The sequence below is a fragment of the Microcebus murinus genome, chromosome 27, assembly GCF_040939455.1.
Source record: "Microcebus murinus isolate Inina chromosome 27, M.murinus_Inina_mat1.0, whole genome shotgun sequence".
Classification (NCBI taxonomy): Eukaryota; Metazoa; Chordata; class Mammalia; order Primates; family Cheirogaleidae; genus Microcebus; species Microcebus murinus.
The window spans coordinates 6015925-6032586 of NC_134130.1; the positions used below are offsets into that span (position 1 = coordinate 6015925).

At 63.3% G+C, this 16662-nt stretch overlaps 1 protein-coding gene and 1 long non-coding RNA gene across 6 annotated transcripts in view; both read right to left on the reverse strand.

Annotated features, from left to right (window-relative positions):
* Positions 1-2867: 2867 nt before the first annotated feature.
* Positions 2868-9480, reverse strand: LOC142864849 (uncharacterized). 2 transcript variants are annotated; one of them, XR_012915155.1, is made up of 2 exons: positions 4005-9480; positions 2868-3762 (listed from the first exon to the last, which is right to left on the reverse strand). It is a non-coding gene; the product is annotated as an uncharacterized LOC142864849 (long non-coding RNA). The 2 variants fall into 2 exon arrangements; XR_012915156.1 differs by lacking the exon at positions 4005-9480 and adding an exon at positions 3909-3996.
* A 348-nt stretch (positions 9481-9828) lies between these two features.
* Positions 9829-16662, reverse strand: part of NFIC (nuclear factor I C) — a 58736-nt gene continuing 51902 nt past the window's right edge. For 2 of the 4 annotated variants that reach the window (XM_075998229.1, XM_075998228.1), the window contains exons 9-11: positions 16246-16399; positions 14463-14548; positions 9829-10048 (exon numbers count right to left, since the gene is read on the reverse strand). In XM_075998229.1, coding sequence (XP_075854344.1) covers positions 10031-10048; positions 14463-14548; positions 16246-16399 — 258 coding nt within the window. In that variant the 3' untranslated portion in view covers positions 9829-10030. The remainder of the gene's footprint in view (positions 10049-14462; positions 14549-16245; positions 16400-16662) is intronic. The other 2 variants (XM_075998230.1, XM_075998231.1) reach the window with 2 other exon arrangements.

The window sequence follows — 16662 nt, forward strand, 5'->3', positions numbered from 1 at the left end:
AGCTGAGACCCCGCCTCCCTTTTCGCGGGGGCGGGACTTCACCACTAGGGGGCGCTTGGAGCTTTTTTTTTTGCGAGGCCACATTTTGGGGGGGTCGCAGCCTGCCCCTGTTTTATGGTGGGGTCAGGGACGGCGAGGAGCCTGCAGTGCTGAGGCGGCCCCCAGGCTAAGAATGACTGAAAACCACCGAGGCTTTCCTTGCGATCCAAGGGCAGGCTGAGCTCCAACCCGGCTGAGACCCCCCCATCCCAGCTGAGCCCCGACCCCCACCTGGCTGAGTCCCGACCCCAGCTGAGCCCCGACCCCCACCCGGCTGAGACCCCCACATCCCAGCTGAGCCCCGACCCTTCCTCTGGGTCCCGACCCCAGCTGAGCCCCGACCCCCACCTGGCTGAGACCCCCACATCCCAGATGAGCCCCGACCCCCACCTGGCTGAGATCCCCCACATCCCAGCTGAGCCCCGACCCCCACCTGGCTGAGATCCCCCACATCCCAGCTGAGCCCCGACCCCCACCTGGCTGAGACCCCCACATCCCAGCTGAGCCCCGACCCTCACCAGGCTGAGACACCCCCCCACCCCAGCTGAGCCCCGACCCCCACCCGGCTGAGACCCCCACATCCTAGATGAGCCCTGACCCCCACCTGGCTGAGACCCCCACATCCCAGCTGAGCCCCGACCCCCCACCCGGCTGAGACCCCGCACATCCCAGCTGAGCCCCGACCCCCACCCGGCTGAGACCCCCACATCCTAGCTGAGCTCCGACCCCCACCTGGCTGAGACCCCCACATCCCAGCTGCGCCCCGACCCTCACCCGGCTGAGACCCCCCCACACCCCGGCTGAGCTCCGACCCCCATCCCGGCTGAGACCCCTCCCCCCACCCCAGCTAATTCCCCTGTCCCGGCTGAGACTCCCCCCACCCCAGCTGAGTCCCGACCCTGGCTGAGCCCCCCAGCCCGGCTGAGTCCCCTCGACCCCAGCTGAGACTCTGACACTGGCTGAGCCTGCAGGACCCCAGCTGAGACCCCCACCCGGCTCAACCCCCACCCTGTCGGAGAGGCTCCCGCGGGCGCCCCCTTGCTCGCTGCGGAGAGGAGCCGGCCGTGGGGTTGTGGCAGGAGGTGGGGGCTGCCTGCGGGCCCCTCTGTTGGGGACCTGGCTTTCGGGTCAGGGTCCCCAGTCTGCCCACCAGGGGGCGCCAGAACCCCGCTGCTGAGGGCACAGGGCCCACCCAAGTTGGGGGTGGCGCTTGCGAAGGGGCCTGGGACCCGCATCCTGAGCGTGTCTTCCTGCCTGTCACCAATCTGTCGCGGGGCCGTGTGCACTCTCTGCCTGGGGCCCTCTCAATGCATCTGGCCTCCGCTCCTTGTGCCTCAGTTTCCTAACCTGTAAAAAGTATCAACTCGTCCCTGCCTGGTGGTCTTGTGGGCAGGAGGGAAGGAGCCCATGCAGCAGAGAGCCTCGCTCGCCCATCCTGGGGTCTCCTGGGGGTCTCCGCTGTTCTTGGAATGGGGGCAGGGTGGACGGCCCCATCCCAGTCCCCCAAGAAAAAAGGAAGACCCCTCACGCTCATGGTGCACCCCTGCCCCGGCAGCCTCCCTCCTCCCTACTGTGGCCTTCAAGGAGTCCCCGGGCTGAGGACACAGAGCTGGCCGTGAATGTGTGGCAGGTCATGAGCGATCAGGCTGGTCTCAGCAGGGACTGGGGCAGGGACTCTGCCGGGGCAGGCGGGGAAGGCTTCCTGCAGGAGGTGCATTGGAGCCGAGTCAGGCCCGGCCCTCCTCTGCCCATAGCCCTCCATGGCTCCCACCTGCCTTCGGGTCAAAGCCCAAGTCAGCAGCCCACCAGGCCCTGCACGACCTGCCCCGCCCCCTCCCTCCCCTCCCCTCCCCCCTTCTCCCCCTCCTCACTCAGCTGCAGCCACACCGGCCTCCTTGCTGTGCCTCCAACACGCCAGGCACAGTCCTGCCCCAGGGCCTTTGCACGGGCTGTGCAGGATGCCAGATTGTCAGTGTGCTCATTCCCTCCCTCCCTCCAGGCCTCTCTCACACGAGGTCCACTCTGCTACCCTCACTCTTCTTCCGTCTCCCCAGCACGTATGTCTATGCCTGTTGTTTACCATCCCTCAGACTTGGGAGAAGCCGTAAGCCCCAGGCAGGCCATTATGGGCATTTTGTTCCCTGCTGCGTCTCTCCCAGGGCTTGGTACTCAGCAAATCTCCGCTGAATGTTGGGAGTTTGCCAGGTGGCAAAAGCGAGGGAAGGCATGTTGTGCACTTATGGAGCACCGATGGTGTGCTGGGCCCTGGTGGGGTTCCAGTGCCAGGCAGGGAGCAGGGGCTCCGCAGGTGCGGGCTGGAATTCATTGATGGATGGTCTCTGGTAGCTCCAAGACAGGCGGTGTGGGGGGAGGGCCAGGCTGGGGAAAGGCTGGGAGGCTTCCTGGAGGAAGAGGTGGAGCAGAGGCCCAGGGGTGCGTTGCTGGGTGGGTCTGGACGCAGCTCACTCAAAGCCACTAAGGCAGGTCTCTAAACCAGGGTCTCTCCCCCAGGGCCTGTGGACATCGGGGCGGATCCTTCTCTGGAGTCGGGGCGTCCTGGGCCCCGCAGGGTGCTGAGCAGCACCCTGCCCCCACCCACCCCATGCCAGGCGCACCCCCAAACCCAGCCGTGACAACCATAGATGTCCCCAGACATGCCCAGCGTCCCCTGGGGGGCATTTGATCTGAAGGTACCAGAACCCCCCTGCCTGCCACCCAAGGCGCTTGGCCCCACTCCACCCCCCAGCCTCTGCCCCTCGCTTCTTCCCCACCGAACACCAGACAGCCCCAGGGGACGCGGAAAGGAGGACGCAAGACAGCCAGAAGGAGTCGAAGCATAGCTTGTTTAATTTTTATACATTTTTTCTTTTTTCTTTTTTTTTGTCTTTTATTGAATCTTTTATGGAACCCCCCTTTTTTCATTTTTTTTTTTTTTTTTGCATAGGGAAACAAAAACAAAATAATAACAGCCAGAGTCACTTTCGTAAATGGTACTTAGGCGCGTCGGCGAAAACCAAAATGACTGCGTAATATACAAGGTTATGATCCGAGTATGATGTGGGGGGCGGGGAGCGGGGGCGGCGGGGGAGAAAGCCGGCGGGGTCTGCCAGGCGCCCCCTCAGCCCCTCTCCCATCCCCACCTTGGGGAGGAGGAGGAGGAGGAGGAGGTAGAGAAGGAGCAGGAGGGGGCGGCGGACCCAGCCGGAACCTTCTCCGGATGGGGTTCATGAGCACGGGTGTGTGTGGGTCTGTGTGCGATCTGTTGTGTGCGATCTGTTGTGTGTGTGATCTAGTGTGTGATCTGTTGTGTGCGATCTGTTGTGTGCGATCTGTTGTGTGTGTGATCTAGTGTGTGTACGAGAGAGATCTGTTGTGTGTGTGATCTGGTGTGTGTGTGATCTAGTATGTGTGAGTGTGCAATCTGTTGTGTGTGATCCGTTGTGTATGTGATCTGTTGTGTGTGATCTACTGTGTGTGTACGAGAGATCTGGTGTGTGCGCGATCTGTTGTGTGTGATCTAGTGTGCATGTGAGATCTGGTGTGTGTGCGATCTGGGGGGTGTGTGTGAGTGATCTAGTGTGTTTGTGAGATCTGTGGTGTGTGTGATCTAGTATGTTTGTGAGATCTACTGTGTGTGTGTGAGATCTAGTGTGTTTGTGAGATCTACTGTGTGTGTGTGAGATCTAGTGTGTTTGTGAGATCTAGTGTGTGTGTGTGCATGACCTAGTGTGTTTGTGAGATCTAGTGTGTGTGTGTGCATGACCTAGTGTGTTTGTGAGATCTTGTGTGTGTGACCTAGTGTGTTTGTGAGATCTAGTGTGTGTGTGTGCATGACCTAGTGTGTGTGTGAGATCTGGGGTGTGTGTGACCTAGTGTGTTTGTGAGATCTTGTGTGTGTGACCTAGTGTGTGTGTGAGATCTGGGGTGTGTGACCTAGTGTGTGTGTGAGATCTGGGGTGTGTGACCTAGTGTGTTTGTGAGATCTTGTGTGTGTGACCTAGTGTGTTTGTGAGATCTTGTGTGTGTGACCTAGTGTGTGTGTGAGATCTGGGGTGTGTGACCTAGTGTGTGTGTGAGATCTTGTGTGTGTGACCTAGTGTGTGTGTGAGATCTGGGGTGTGTGACCTAGTGTGTGTGTGAGATCTTGTGTGTGTGACCTAGTGTGTGTGTGAGATCTGGGGTGTGTGACCTAGTGTGTGTGTGAGATCTTGTGTGTGTGACCTAGTGTGTGTGTGAGATCTGGGGTGTGTGACCTAGTGTGTGTGTGAGATCTTGTGTGTGTGACCTAGTGTGTGTGTGAGATCTGGGGTGTGTGACCTAGTGTGTGTGTGAGATCTTGTGTGTGTGACCTAGTGTGTGTGTGAGATCTGGGGTGTGTGACCTAGTGTGTGTGTGAGATCTAGTGTGTGTGTGTATATGACCTAGTGTGTGTGTGAGATCTGGGGTGTGTGACCTAGTGTGTGTGTGAGATCTGGGGTGTGTGTGTGAGTGACCTAGTGTGTGTGTGAGATCTGGGGTGTGTGACCTGGTGTGTTTGTGAGATCTGGGGTGTGTGTGTGAGATCTGCTGTGTGCAGCAAGCAGAAAGCAAGAGAGTAAACTATCCTGGTAATATCAGTAAAATACAAAATGGAAATAAACAAACAAAAATCTCAAAAAAAAGAAAATCTCAGAGAGAAAAGGAAAGGAACGACACCACCCAAAAGTTAAGAGAGGGAGGGGAAGAAAGAAAGGAGGAGGGAAAATACAACGTCTCGAGAGGCAAATGTCTTCTCTCGCCCCTCCTGCTGCCCCACGCCCGGCACCCTGCCCTGTCCCCTTGCTTTCCACGCCCTGAGCGGGCTTGCTGGGGTCCTGGACTGGAGGGGGCTTTGGATTGTGGGGTGGGGGGTCCTGGCTGGGACCCCAGATGAGAGGATGGGGTGTGGATGCATTTTGGGGGTTCTCCACTGGGGCAGCCGGTGGCCCCTTCGCGGAGCGCCCCATGCAGCCGGGAGGCGTGCGTGGAGGGCGGAGGGGGGACAGTAGCTTGGGGTGCGTGACCTCCTCCTCCCCAGAGCCCTCATTCCTTCCCGTTGGGGCCCCCTCCTCCCTCCTGTCTCGGGCTTGCGTGAGGCGGGGGGAGGGCGGGGGGGGGACCCAAAGCCACACCAGGGACAAGCGAGGCACTGCTGGGCAAGTCTGTTTTGGTATCACTGGCGACAAGTCCTGCTGGTGCTGCTCTGGGTCTGCCTCAGCCTCACCCGGTGGGGGGTGTCGGGGGGCGGACCTGACCCCGCGCCCTCTGGGACGCCTGGGGTGGGGGGCGGTGGTGGAGGTGTCAGTTGGGGGGGGGATGTGGAGGAAACTGGATTTGAAGCGGGGTCTCCTGCCAACGCCCTCCGAGAAAGGAAGGTGAACTGGGGGTCTCGGAGAGAGATTCCGGGCCAACATAAAAAGTAGCCACTGTATATTCTGGATAATGAGAAAAAAAACTCCAAAATGACATATCTCTATATACGTGTGTGTATAGCACAGCCCTACGCTGGAGGTCAAAGTAGCATGGGGGCGGGGCTGGACGGGTGCTCCTGGCCTCTCGTCTTTAAGGGACACCGTGGTGTGGCCAAGTCTGCCTGTCCCCCGGATGCTGCTGTCAAAGGCCCCGGAGCAGGGAGGGCCATGGGTGGGGCTGAGGCTGGGCCCTCCTGACCCGGTCCCCTCCTGCGTTCCCTTGGGATCTGATTGTCTAGCCCAGGCAGGGCCCTGGGCCCCAGAACCTTCCTCTCCCCAAACAGGGCCGGGTCTTCGTGCCCCTTCGAGCCCCATCTCCACCCGGGCAAAGGGATGAGGCAATTTGCACATATTTGGGGAGACCCCCTACTCTTTCCCACAGCCGGGGCTGAACCCCAAGGCCGGGCTGGGGGCTCTGCATGGGTGTGGCCATGCCTCTCATGGGGGTGGAGACGGGGGGGGGTGGTGATGCGGGGGGAGTTAGGAGATGTCAGTTTCATAAATGTTAAAAAAAACAAACCAACCAACACCCGTGGGGATGACACGACGTCACCCACACCATGCGAGGTGGGCCTGGGACCCTGGTTCCTGGTGTTTCCGCCTCATTCTGCCTGCAGCGAGGGGCCTAGGAACTTGGCCCTGCAGGGACTCCGTAGCTTTTCCAAGAAATATTGGGAAAAACCAAACAGCCCCAGGACGACACGCTGCCTGGCACCTGCCCGGGGTACTCAAGATTACACACTGAGGGTGGGGTGCCCTGGGCCCCGGGTGCCGTGGGGTGCAGGTGCTGCAGGGACGGTGGCACCTGCTCCCTGGTTCCCCGGGGCAGTGTCCTGGCTGGGGCAGGGGGCGGTCTGGGCTCTCTGTCCCCTGGGGCTTGTTGAGGTGTCTTTTTGGAAGAAAACATGGCATGAGTGTCTGAGGCGGCTCTTGAGAGAATACTAAACCCTGGGCGTGCTGGGTGGATGACCGGGCCGGGTGGGGCTGGAGGCGGTGTGGGGCAGAGGTGGCCTGAGGCTGCAGAATCCGGTCCCCGGCCCACCCCGTCTGGCCGCCCCACTAACCATCTGGCTATTGTCTTAGCTTTGGTCAAGTAAAAAGCAAAGGAAATTAGAATTAAAGCAACAAAAAGAAAAGAAAAAGAAAAAGAAAGAACAGAAAATAAAACCGAGGACAAGACAACAGCACAGTCTGCCACCCGGACCCGGGGCCTGTGACACGACGTCCCTTGGTTGTCCCCACGCCCCTCCGACTGCTGAGCGGGGCCCACAGGTACAGACAGACAGATATTGCATATATCGGGTTTTGTTTTTTGTTTGTTTCATACCGGTTGCCCTTCCTAGTCACAGCTGGAAGACACAGAACAGGGGGTCGGTCAGCCAGGGGCAAGGGGACAGGGTGGGAGGGGATGCCGCCCGAGGGTGGTCTCCAGGATGGGGACAGGTCGGTCCTTTGGCAAGAAGGGTGGAGGACAGAGGGTGCCTCTGGGCTGGGCTGGGCCAGCAATGCCCCTGAGACAGGGTTGCCAGCCTGCGAGGGAGGCGGACAGGGGAGTCTGGCTGTGGTGGGGTGGCCGCCCCGTGGTGGGGACACTGCCTGGGGAGGTGCATGGCATCTGGGGACTGGCCCCGTGACCACCTGGGGAGGGGAAGCCCTCGCCCGGGACCCAGGCTGTGCCCCCGCGCTCTGTCCTCTGGGCAGGGGATTCCAAAACGACCCCTTTGGAGCCCGGGGACAGGGCCGGGGCGGGGTGGCAGGAGGCAAGCACCGCAGCGCACCCCAAATACAGCAGGAGACGCGGGCGAAACCAAGCAAGGGTGGGCTGGCCGCAGACCACGGGGGAGACTGTTTTGTGGCTTGCTTTTTTTTTTTTTAGTGTGATTTTTCCTTTTTTGTTTGTTTTTTAAAATTCTTATTCTCTTCCTTTTTCTTTTATTTTTACAAATAGAAATACATCCCTTTTCAATTTTTATTTTTTTTTATTTCACGTCATTGTTTTGTCTCATTCTTTTTTGTTTTGTTTTGAACTACACGAGCAGGACATGCAGCTATCTGTGTGCGCTGATATTGTTTAAAGGTAATAATACTTATTTCGGAAGGCAAGGCACATCATGTGGTAGAAAATTTCGTGCAAATTAGGAAACATGGAATTTTTTTTAAGGTTTTTTTTTTTGTACCTTTTTTTGTTTTTTGTTTTAAAGGGGAGGTGAGGAGGGGAGTGGAGGTGGGGGAGGGGGGAGGATAGAGCCAGGTATAATCTGCCATGCATGTGTCAGCTGCGGCCAGCTGACATCAGGAGCCAGGTCACAGAAGTCCTTGACTAAGCACCATGCAAAGTTAGGTAAAAGAGTTGGTTCTCGTCGCGCCCCCCACCCCCCCCCCGCCAACCCCCGCCCTGGCTGAGAAGCTCCCGACACCCCCCCTCGACGGCACAACCTCCCCGCCCTCCTGGAGAGCGGCCCTTGCTGTGGTCCCCAAGCACCCACCCCGAGGAGGGGCCCTGGGGACGGGCGGACGGACCAAGGGACCGAGGCCGGAGGATGGCAGGACCTCTCTGGGGTGGGGTGGGGGGCTTGGTGGGGAGGGGTCTGGGGTCTTTCTCTTTAGGATCCGGTGGGCTCCCCCAGCCCCCGGGGGCCAGGTTGGGAGGAGAGTCCGGTCTCGGGGAGGCGGGACCAGGCTGGGCGGTGGGTGGCACTGGGAGGCCCTGCGCCCTGGACCACACCTGTGGCCTAGGTGGGGGGTCGTGCTGGGGAGAGACGTTCCCTAGCGCCAGGCATGACGGAGGTCAGGGGGGCTGGGGTGGATGGCCCGGGGAGGGGTCCCTGTGTTTGGGCTCGGTGGCCCTAAACACCTCACACCCCTCCCAGGCCTCCCCAGAGGCCATCCTGGGGTGGGGTGGGGGTGTGGGTGGGGCCAGGGAGCCGGCTTGGGGGCACCTGGCGTCCCCAGCTTAGTGTTTTTGGAGCGGCTCAACGGAAAACGCGTAGCAGATGGGAGCCCCCTACACGGGCGAGGTGCGGACACCCCGCCCGCCAGAACCCTCCGCGTGCAGCCCCGGGTGGCCCCGCGCCTGCCCGCCCCGCCGCCTCTCCCGCAGGGGCGCGGCTGTGCCCGCTGCGCTCGGTGGGGGAGATGAAAGTGCAAACAGGTGGTCCCGCTTCTTGCCGGGAGGGACCGGGAGGGGTGTCGCCGGGATGTAAGGCACTGGCAGAGGGGCATGGGGGCGCTCCGGCTTCCCCAGGACCCGCCCCCGCGCCCCGCGCAGGGCAGGGTGCTGGGGACGCCCAGCTCTCTCTCTCTAGCTCTGAGGGGGTCACGGCAATGAGGGGTCCTTGACGGAAGGTGCGGGGGTGGAGGAGGAGGGGGAGGGGTGCCCGCGGCCCCCCCAATCCCAGCTGGACAAGGAGGGGGGCGGGTGTTGGGGATCAGGCACTTAAACCACTCGCTCTCACCTCCCACCTCCAGGGGCCAGTGGGGGGGAGGGTCCTCCCACCCCAAAGACTCCAGACGGGGGCACCCCCTTTCTGGGGGGGCACCCCCTTTCTCGGGGGGCTGTAGGTCTCCCAGCTCCCCCGTCCCCTTCCTCAGAAAGTGCATCTCTTACAGTGTGTGCAACGTGGATCCCTCCCCTGGGGGCGCAGAGCTGGGCGGGGCGGGGGGGGGGTGGCCTCCTATGCGGGTGGGGCCGGGGACAATTGCATAGAGACTTCTCCTCCCAGCGGGCCGGGCGTGAGGGCTGAGACCGCGTCCCCAGCAAGAGAGAGTCCACCAAGCGCTTTGCGGGGCGCGGGGCAGGGAGGCCGAGCGGCAGGACCCTCCCCCCGTGGCAGGAGGTGCCCGCCACGCATCTCGCATCCGTCCTGCACCCACCAGGGCGGGCACGCGGCGCCCCACGCCCTCCTGCGCCCTGGCGCCGCCCGCCTGCCGCTGAGGTCTCTGCTGCCGAGGCCAGGCCCCGCCTGCCGCTGAGGTCTCTGCTGCCGAGGCCAGGCCGGCGGGCTGGGTCTGTCCCCTTCCCCACGGGGGCTGGTCCGCGGCCCGTCCACGTTCCGGCGGGTGGCGGGCCCAGGGAGAGGCGGCCTCGCTGGGCGGCCCGCCCGTGGGGCCTGCTGCGGGCGCCAGGCCGTGCTCACCTGGGCTCCGGGCGGAGCCGGGCATCTGTCCGTGCGGAGCCGGGTCGCTGGCGAGGGCGCCGCGCGCGGTGTCCGTGGGGCGGCGGCCGTGGCGTCCCGCAAACGTCTTTCCCTTCTGTCTTCTCGGTTGGGTGGGTCTGCTTTTTGTTTTTGTTTTTTTCAGGCTTGTCTTTTTTTTGTTTTGTTTATTCGTTTTTGTTTTTCCTTTTCCTCCTGCGTGGCGCACGCGTCTGTGTGTTGTCTTTCCGGCCGGGCTGGGCGCCGGGGTGTTCTTGCTCGCTCGAATTTTCCACCGAAAGTGCGGGGGCTGCGCTGCCCCCCGGGGGTCCTCGGGATGATGGAGACGGGGCGTGGGGAAGACCGGTGTTATCCCAGATACCAGGACTGGGTGGTCCGGGGGGCAGCGGGGAGAGAGAGAGAGAGAAATTGAGGTTCAGGTTTTGCAGTTTCCCAGTCCCCTCCCCAACCTGCTGCAATGCCGTGACCTCAGTTTCCCCATTCCACGCTGCCTCGACCTGCTGGGTGACCCTGGCTAGTGCCTCTGCCTCTGAACAAGGCTGCCAGACACGACACAGAATGCCCAGCGAAATGCGAATTCTGGGCAAACCAACCCCAATTTTTTTTTTTTGAGAGATAGGGTCTTGCTCTGTGGCCCAGGCTGGAATGCAGTAGCGTCAGCCTAGCTCACAGCAACCTCAAATTGCTGGGCTCAGGCGATCCTCCTGCCTCAGCCTCCTGAGTAGCTGGGCCTACAGGCATTCGCCACCATGCCAGGCTAATTTTTTTCTATATATTTTTAGTTGGCCAATTAATGTCTTTCTATTTTTAGTAGAGATGGGGTCTCGCTCTTACTCAGGCTGGTCTCAAACTCCTGGCCTCAAGTGATCCTCCCGCCTCAGCCTCCCAGAGTGCTGGGACTACAGGTGTGAACCACCACACCCAGCCTGAGAATTCTTTTCCCATAAGTCCCTCCCGTGCGGTGTTGAGATATACAGCATAAGTCTATCCCACGAAAACCTGGGGATATACTTAGACCAAAAAAATGTTCTGTGGATCTGGAGTTCAAATTTAACTGACAGTCCTGTATTTTTATTTGCTAAATTTGGCAACCTGAGCTCTAAGCCCTTGCCCTGAGTATACGTCGGGGGTGAGGAGCAGGTTTTGGTGGGGGAGGAGGGTATGGTTCCCGCCTAGCGTCTCCGCCCCCCAGGACACGGAGGCAAATGCGTGAACTTTTCCTGTCCCACTGAGATGAGACCCTACCCAGGCACTGTCACTGGGGTCGCTCCTTTACTTTTGTAAAGCAAACATTCCCTGCCCCGTGAAGGAGGGATAAGTGTCCCTGGACCCCTTGCCTTGGGGGAAGGAGGTGAGGCTCAGAGGAGTCAAGTCACTTGCCCAAGGTCACCAGCATGGGAAAGTGGCAGGGTGGGAACTCGAACGCAGGCCTGTCTGGCTCCAGCTGTCACTTATGCTCCTGCCCAGGGCCAGCCCCCGGTCTGCCGCTCAGGAGCCCCTCAGCGCTGTCTGGGTGCTGTCCTGGCAGCCTGGGGCCATGCCCTGGCACGGAAGCCCTGGCCACTCGTTCCCCGGAAGTGCAGTGAGAGCAGAGGGAGCTGAGGGTGACTTTTGACCCCATTTTACAGAGCAGGAAACTGAGGCTTGGGGAAGGGCAGGCCTGTGTGGGGCTCCAGCCTCAGCTCTTTAGAGAAGCGGCTGTAAGACGACCCTTGCCCTGGAAACACAAACTCCAACCCCGGGGTACCCAGTCTGGCCTGTGTTGGAGGTGGGGCAGCCCATGCTCCCCCCGAGGTCAGAGGTCAGAGGCCGGGCTGCCCTCTGCCCTGCGGTTAATCAGTCCATGGAGACGGGGCAGCCTCTGGGCAGGCCCATGGAACTGGCGCCGTGGTTCCCAGCCCCCTACCTCCAGCCAAGTTCAAGTTCATCTTGGCCATTACCTCATGTCTGGTTTCTGCTGGCAACCAGACTGACTCTGGGCGTGACCCTCCTGCGGCAGCCGGCTCCCCTCAGCCCTGCTCGCTCCTCCCGCCTCACCCAGCGTCTACCCGGCTCAGGGCCCAGTAAGGGGGGGCCTCCTCCCGCTTGTCCCAGGGAGACCGAGGCAGTGGGCCTGGGGGTGCGTTCCGGGCTGCGGCCCCCCCCCCCCCCCGTGGCTCTGGGCATGTGACTTAACCTCTGTGGATCATGGGGCTGGGGGGAATGAGCCCCATTCTGGGGGACTGATGGGAAAAGACACAAAGGGATGGCGAGTGACTGACCAGAGCAGGATCAATCGCATCGATCCGGGGGTATTGATCGGGGGCAGGGCTGCGGCGGGCTGCCTGGCGGGGGAGGGGGAGGCAACCCGGCCAGGAACAAGGAGGTGGAGGCAGAAGTGCTGACTGGCCACAATCCGGCAGAGGCCACCAAGCTCCGTGCTTCCTCCTCCTCCCTCTCCCCATCTCCTCCCTCTGGGGGGCTCAGTGCCCCCCCAGACCTGCCCTCTCGAGGACACCCAGGTGGGGACCTCACCTCCCCCGCCAACCCATGCTTCCTTGAGAGTCTCTGCGCAATCTGTCACCTCCCTTCTGTGCCCTGGAGAGTTCCTTCCGACTCCCAGACAAGCTGTGCCCCTCCCTCATTCTAAACCCTTCCATGGCTCCCCACTGCTCCCAGGGCAAAGCCTGAGCTGTCACTCTTTCACATTCCAGCCGTTTCCCCCCCTCCCCAAACACATCCTGCCTGGAACACCCTCCCCTCCCCCGCCAGGCCAGCCTTTGCCACCCAGCTCTGCTGCCCACCCTCCCCCAGGTCCCTAGAGGGGTCTCGATGGCCGAGAGAGGGGGGCTGAGAAGCACTGGGATCCAAGGCACTGCCCTTCCCTGCCTCGGTTTCCCTCCCCTGTGGCCAGGTGGGGTGGGGCTGCAGCCTGGGTTGGGATCCCCTGGCGGGTGGGAGGGTCGGGTCAGGAAGTTGGGAAGGCAAAGCCGGGCTTCCTCCCAGGCCTGTTTTATTAGCTTTGGCCTCTGAAGCAATTAAGACATTCCCAGCCTCCCGCTGGGAGGGACCCGGTGGGGGCGGGAGGGAGGCGCCAGCTCCATCAGCCCTGGGGGACAGAGGGCGGCCATGGGGAGCTCGAAGCGGGGTGTCCTGGGGCCAGGCTTGAAACCCCAACTCACTGGGGGACTCCCGTCCTGTTCCCCCGGGCTCCAGGGTGCAAGGTGCAGGGCAGGATACTTAATATCCGGTGTGTGGGGAGGTCTTGACCTCTGGGCGCCCTTTCTGGATAGAGCCCTTTCTCCAATGCCCTTCAAAGGTCCCCTGGGGTGGTGGGGTGTCCAAGGCCAGAGGAAGAGACTGGGGTTCAGAGCAGGCAAAACAGCACTGACTCCAGGACCCCCGACCCCAGCATGCTGATCTTCCCCAAACCCAGAAGCAGCCCAAGGCCCCTGCGCCCCCTCACCCGTGTCGTCCTTTGGCTGATTCCATGGAGTACAGGGGGGACCAGGGCCGATTGGGGCTCCCCGGCCAGAGGCTCCTTGGGGGCCTGGCTGACCCCCGGCGGGGCGGGGAACACTCGTCCTCCCCCCACACACTCCGGCCCTCCAGAGCGCCCCTAGCAAGCAGGCCAGCCGCAGACAGTCCCCCTGGGCCGGGGCGTGGGTTGCACCGGTGGGGCTGAGGATGGGGACGCAGACGTCTCCCCCCACCCCAAGCCCTGCCTCGGAGTCCACGGCACAAAACCTCCCGCTGCGGCTGGAAGAGGCGAACACGGCCCTTGGGATCCTCCCACGGACCCCTGAACCCCACGCTCTGCAGTTCTGGAGCTGCCGGGCGGCCCAGAGCTGGTTCCTCTGGGCTGGCCCCCTCTCGTCTGTTTTAGACCCTTCCAGCCCCTCCCCACAGGCCGGGGCAGGGGCTCTGGGGTCCAGCCACCACCGCAGACACGGGGCTGGTCATGCACTCCCGGCCCGCACTCGGCACGGGTGACGGGGCAGGCGGTGGGTGCTGGGACACTTCGGCTGAGGCTTCTCCCAGCTGCCAGGAGCAGGTCCCGGTCTGGACCCGCCAGGACTCTGCCCCCACTGCTGTGCAGCCTCGGGCAGCTCACTTCCCCTCTCTGAGCCTCCTCTGGTCCTCAACCAACCTGCCTGCCTTCCTGCCCACAACCCAGCTGCCGCGGCCAAGTGAACGCCACCCCTGCTTGCCCATGGCCCTGCCCGCCCTGTGTGTGGGGGCTCAGATGCTACCCTGGGAGGCCCCTGCCGTGAGTGGCCACCCCCGGTCCCTCTGGGCCAGCGGCACCCGGAAGGGGATGAAGGCTGGGGAGAGACAGAGTCCCAGCTGACAAGCTGTGTGACCCTGGGCAGATTCCCTTGCCTTTCTGGGCCTCAGTTTCCCCATCTATACAAATGGGTCCAGGGCAGTAGTCACCTTGGCCCCACAGCTCTGCAGTGACCGTCTCCTGGGAGACGCGCTAGGGGAGCGGCAGGCGGGGTGCGGGGTTGGGGGCTGCGCCACGCCCCGGGCCAAGGTGGAGGCAGACCGGGCCCTGCCGGGTCCCTGAGCCTCAAGGAGCAGCGAGCCGGGGCTCTAGGCCCGGGCAGGGCGTGGGGGGCTGGTCCCCGAGCCGGGGCTGTGGGCAGGCCCCAGCAGGCCCGCCTGTCCCTGAGCCCCCGGCGGGCCCTCTGCCCTGCCCGCCCACCCCCAGCCGGCCTCTCGGCCCCTACCTGTCCCTGAGCCCCCCGGCGGGCCCTCTGCCCTGCCCGCCCACCCCAGCCGGCCTCTCGGCCCCTACCTGTGCCTGATAAATGCCCGCAGGATCCCTTGGTCCTAATCCCACAAAGGAACGGTTTGCAGGGGGCGTGCCGGGCGTAGAGCAGGCTGCGGGGAGGAGAGAGACCGAGAGCCCGTTAGCGAGGGGGCACGCGGGAGCAGGGGCTGCCCTGGGCCGGGCCCAGAGAGGGTGGCCGCCGCCCAGCGTCACACAGCCGGGCGAGCACCCAGCACCAGGGGCCTCCGGGCCTGCCGCCCTCCCCTGGCTGAACCGGGCCCCCCGAAAAGCCCGAGGTGGGCTTGGCGTGCGTGGGGGGAGGGGACGGGGCTCCTGACTGGAGGGGACCCAGGGTCACGGCTGAGCTCGCTAAGGCGGGGTGGGAGGCGGAGGATGAAAGACTCATAGCCCAGACACCGCCGGTGAGTTACCCGGGGCGTTCCACTGCCTGCCCCGTCCCGCCGCGCCGGCGCAGCGCCACCGGTCACGGTCACGGAGGGCGCTTTAGGATTGCGTCTTCCTCCCAAGAGCGCGGGGCCGGCGTCTGCATACACACGCACGCGCGGTCTGTCACCTGCCCCATCACGCTCTGCCAGCCAGTGAACGTCACTGCCCAGGGCTGCCGGGGCTCAGGGGCCTCAGGCAGGCTGGGACCCTCCCGCCCCCGGGAGGGCGGCTGGTCACAGGAGGGTCCCCGAGTCCCTCTGGCGGCTTCAGCAGGGTAGATGCGCAGCTAGGAGCCCCGGCGCAGGAGAGGAGGAGGGAATCCGTGTTTATCCCACACCTATTAAGTGTCTACTGTATGCCGGGCACTAAGCATACAGTGCACCTACTCAGGAAGACTACTGTCGCTGCCGCGTGTGAGCAGAACGGAGGCCGCGAGGGCCGCCCGACGCTGTGCAGAATGTCCTCCCCGAGCCTCCCTGGTCCGCCCGGCTTGCGTCCCGCCGCCCTGCGACTCGTGCACTGGGACTGACCCCTTTTATAGCTGAGAAAACTGAGGCTCAGAGAGGGGAGGACGTCTGCCCGAGGTCACACAGGGAGGGAGCTGCAGAGGCGGGTTTGGGGGCTCACCCCTTCCAGTGTGCCCACCGGGGCCGGCGCTCGGGGGACGCGTGTCTCTGGGAGCGGGGGTGGACCCCAGAGGAGGGTGGACGGCCCACCCGAGCCTGTGCGGGGCGCGAGGAGAGCCACGGGGGGGGGCAGACCCCAGGACAGGGGTCCCGGGAGCTGATTCCCTGCCTGGGGCTGCCCGTGTCCGGGAGTGGGCGAGGGGGCTGCAGCGTCACCTGGAACCACACCTGGGGGTGGGGGCGCCAACGCGGGGCTCCCGGGCTCAGGTGGGCGGGCGAGGACGGTCCCAGCCCACGTGGCGCGAAGGCACTCGGGGCCCGGCATGGCGCGCTCTGCGCCCGCAGAAGCCAGAGCTCTGCACGTCTTCATGTGCAACATCCCGATCTCAAAACGGCAACAACAGAATCTCACTTTCCGCAAACAAAGGCTATCTGGGGCTGGCCCTCGGGCCACCAGTTGGAGGCCTTAGTCGACTGCCACGCGGGGACTTCCAGAGGCCGCAGGCCACGGGGTGAAGGGGCAGACCCCGCGCTCACCTTGGCCTGTGGCCGGGCCTGCCGTCCCGGCTGCCGTGGCCCCACGCCGGCTGGACCACGTGGCCCCGGCCGTCTCCGCAGACCCACCAACTGGCCGGCTCCCGCCGGCCGGGCCTGACCTCTGAGCGCGGCAGTGGGCTGGGAAGGGGCGGGGCCCTGGGGACGTCCCCGCGGGGCACCCCTTCCCACGTGCTTACTGGCCAAGGTCTGTGACGCGGCTCCAGCCTCGGAGGCGGCGGTGGGTTTGGTGGCAGGGGGCAGCGCCAGCCGAGACAGCCCCGGGGGCGGAGGCGCCAGCGTCTGTGCGGAAAGGCAGTGGCTGGACATTTTGAGCTGACCACTTCCACTTAACTGGGGGGACAGAGAGAACGTGGTTACGGGGACGGCGCCCCCTCCGCCTTGGCTGCTGGCGCCGGGCGCCCCCGGCTCTGTCCACGGCCGCCGGGGTGGCCGTGACCAGTGTGCTGGCTCTGAGAACGGCCAGCGGTGGGTCCCTGGGGCCACGTCCCCTGGGCAGGGGGGTTGCTGGGTGACACTCCCTGCGCTGTCCCTTAAGCCACCTGCTCCTTCCACACGATGCCACCTCCTCCTGCAACGCCTTCGTAATTCGCCAG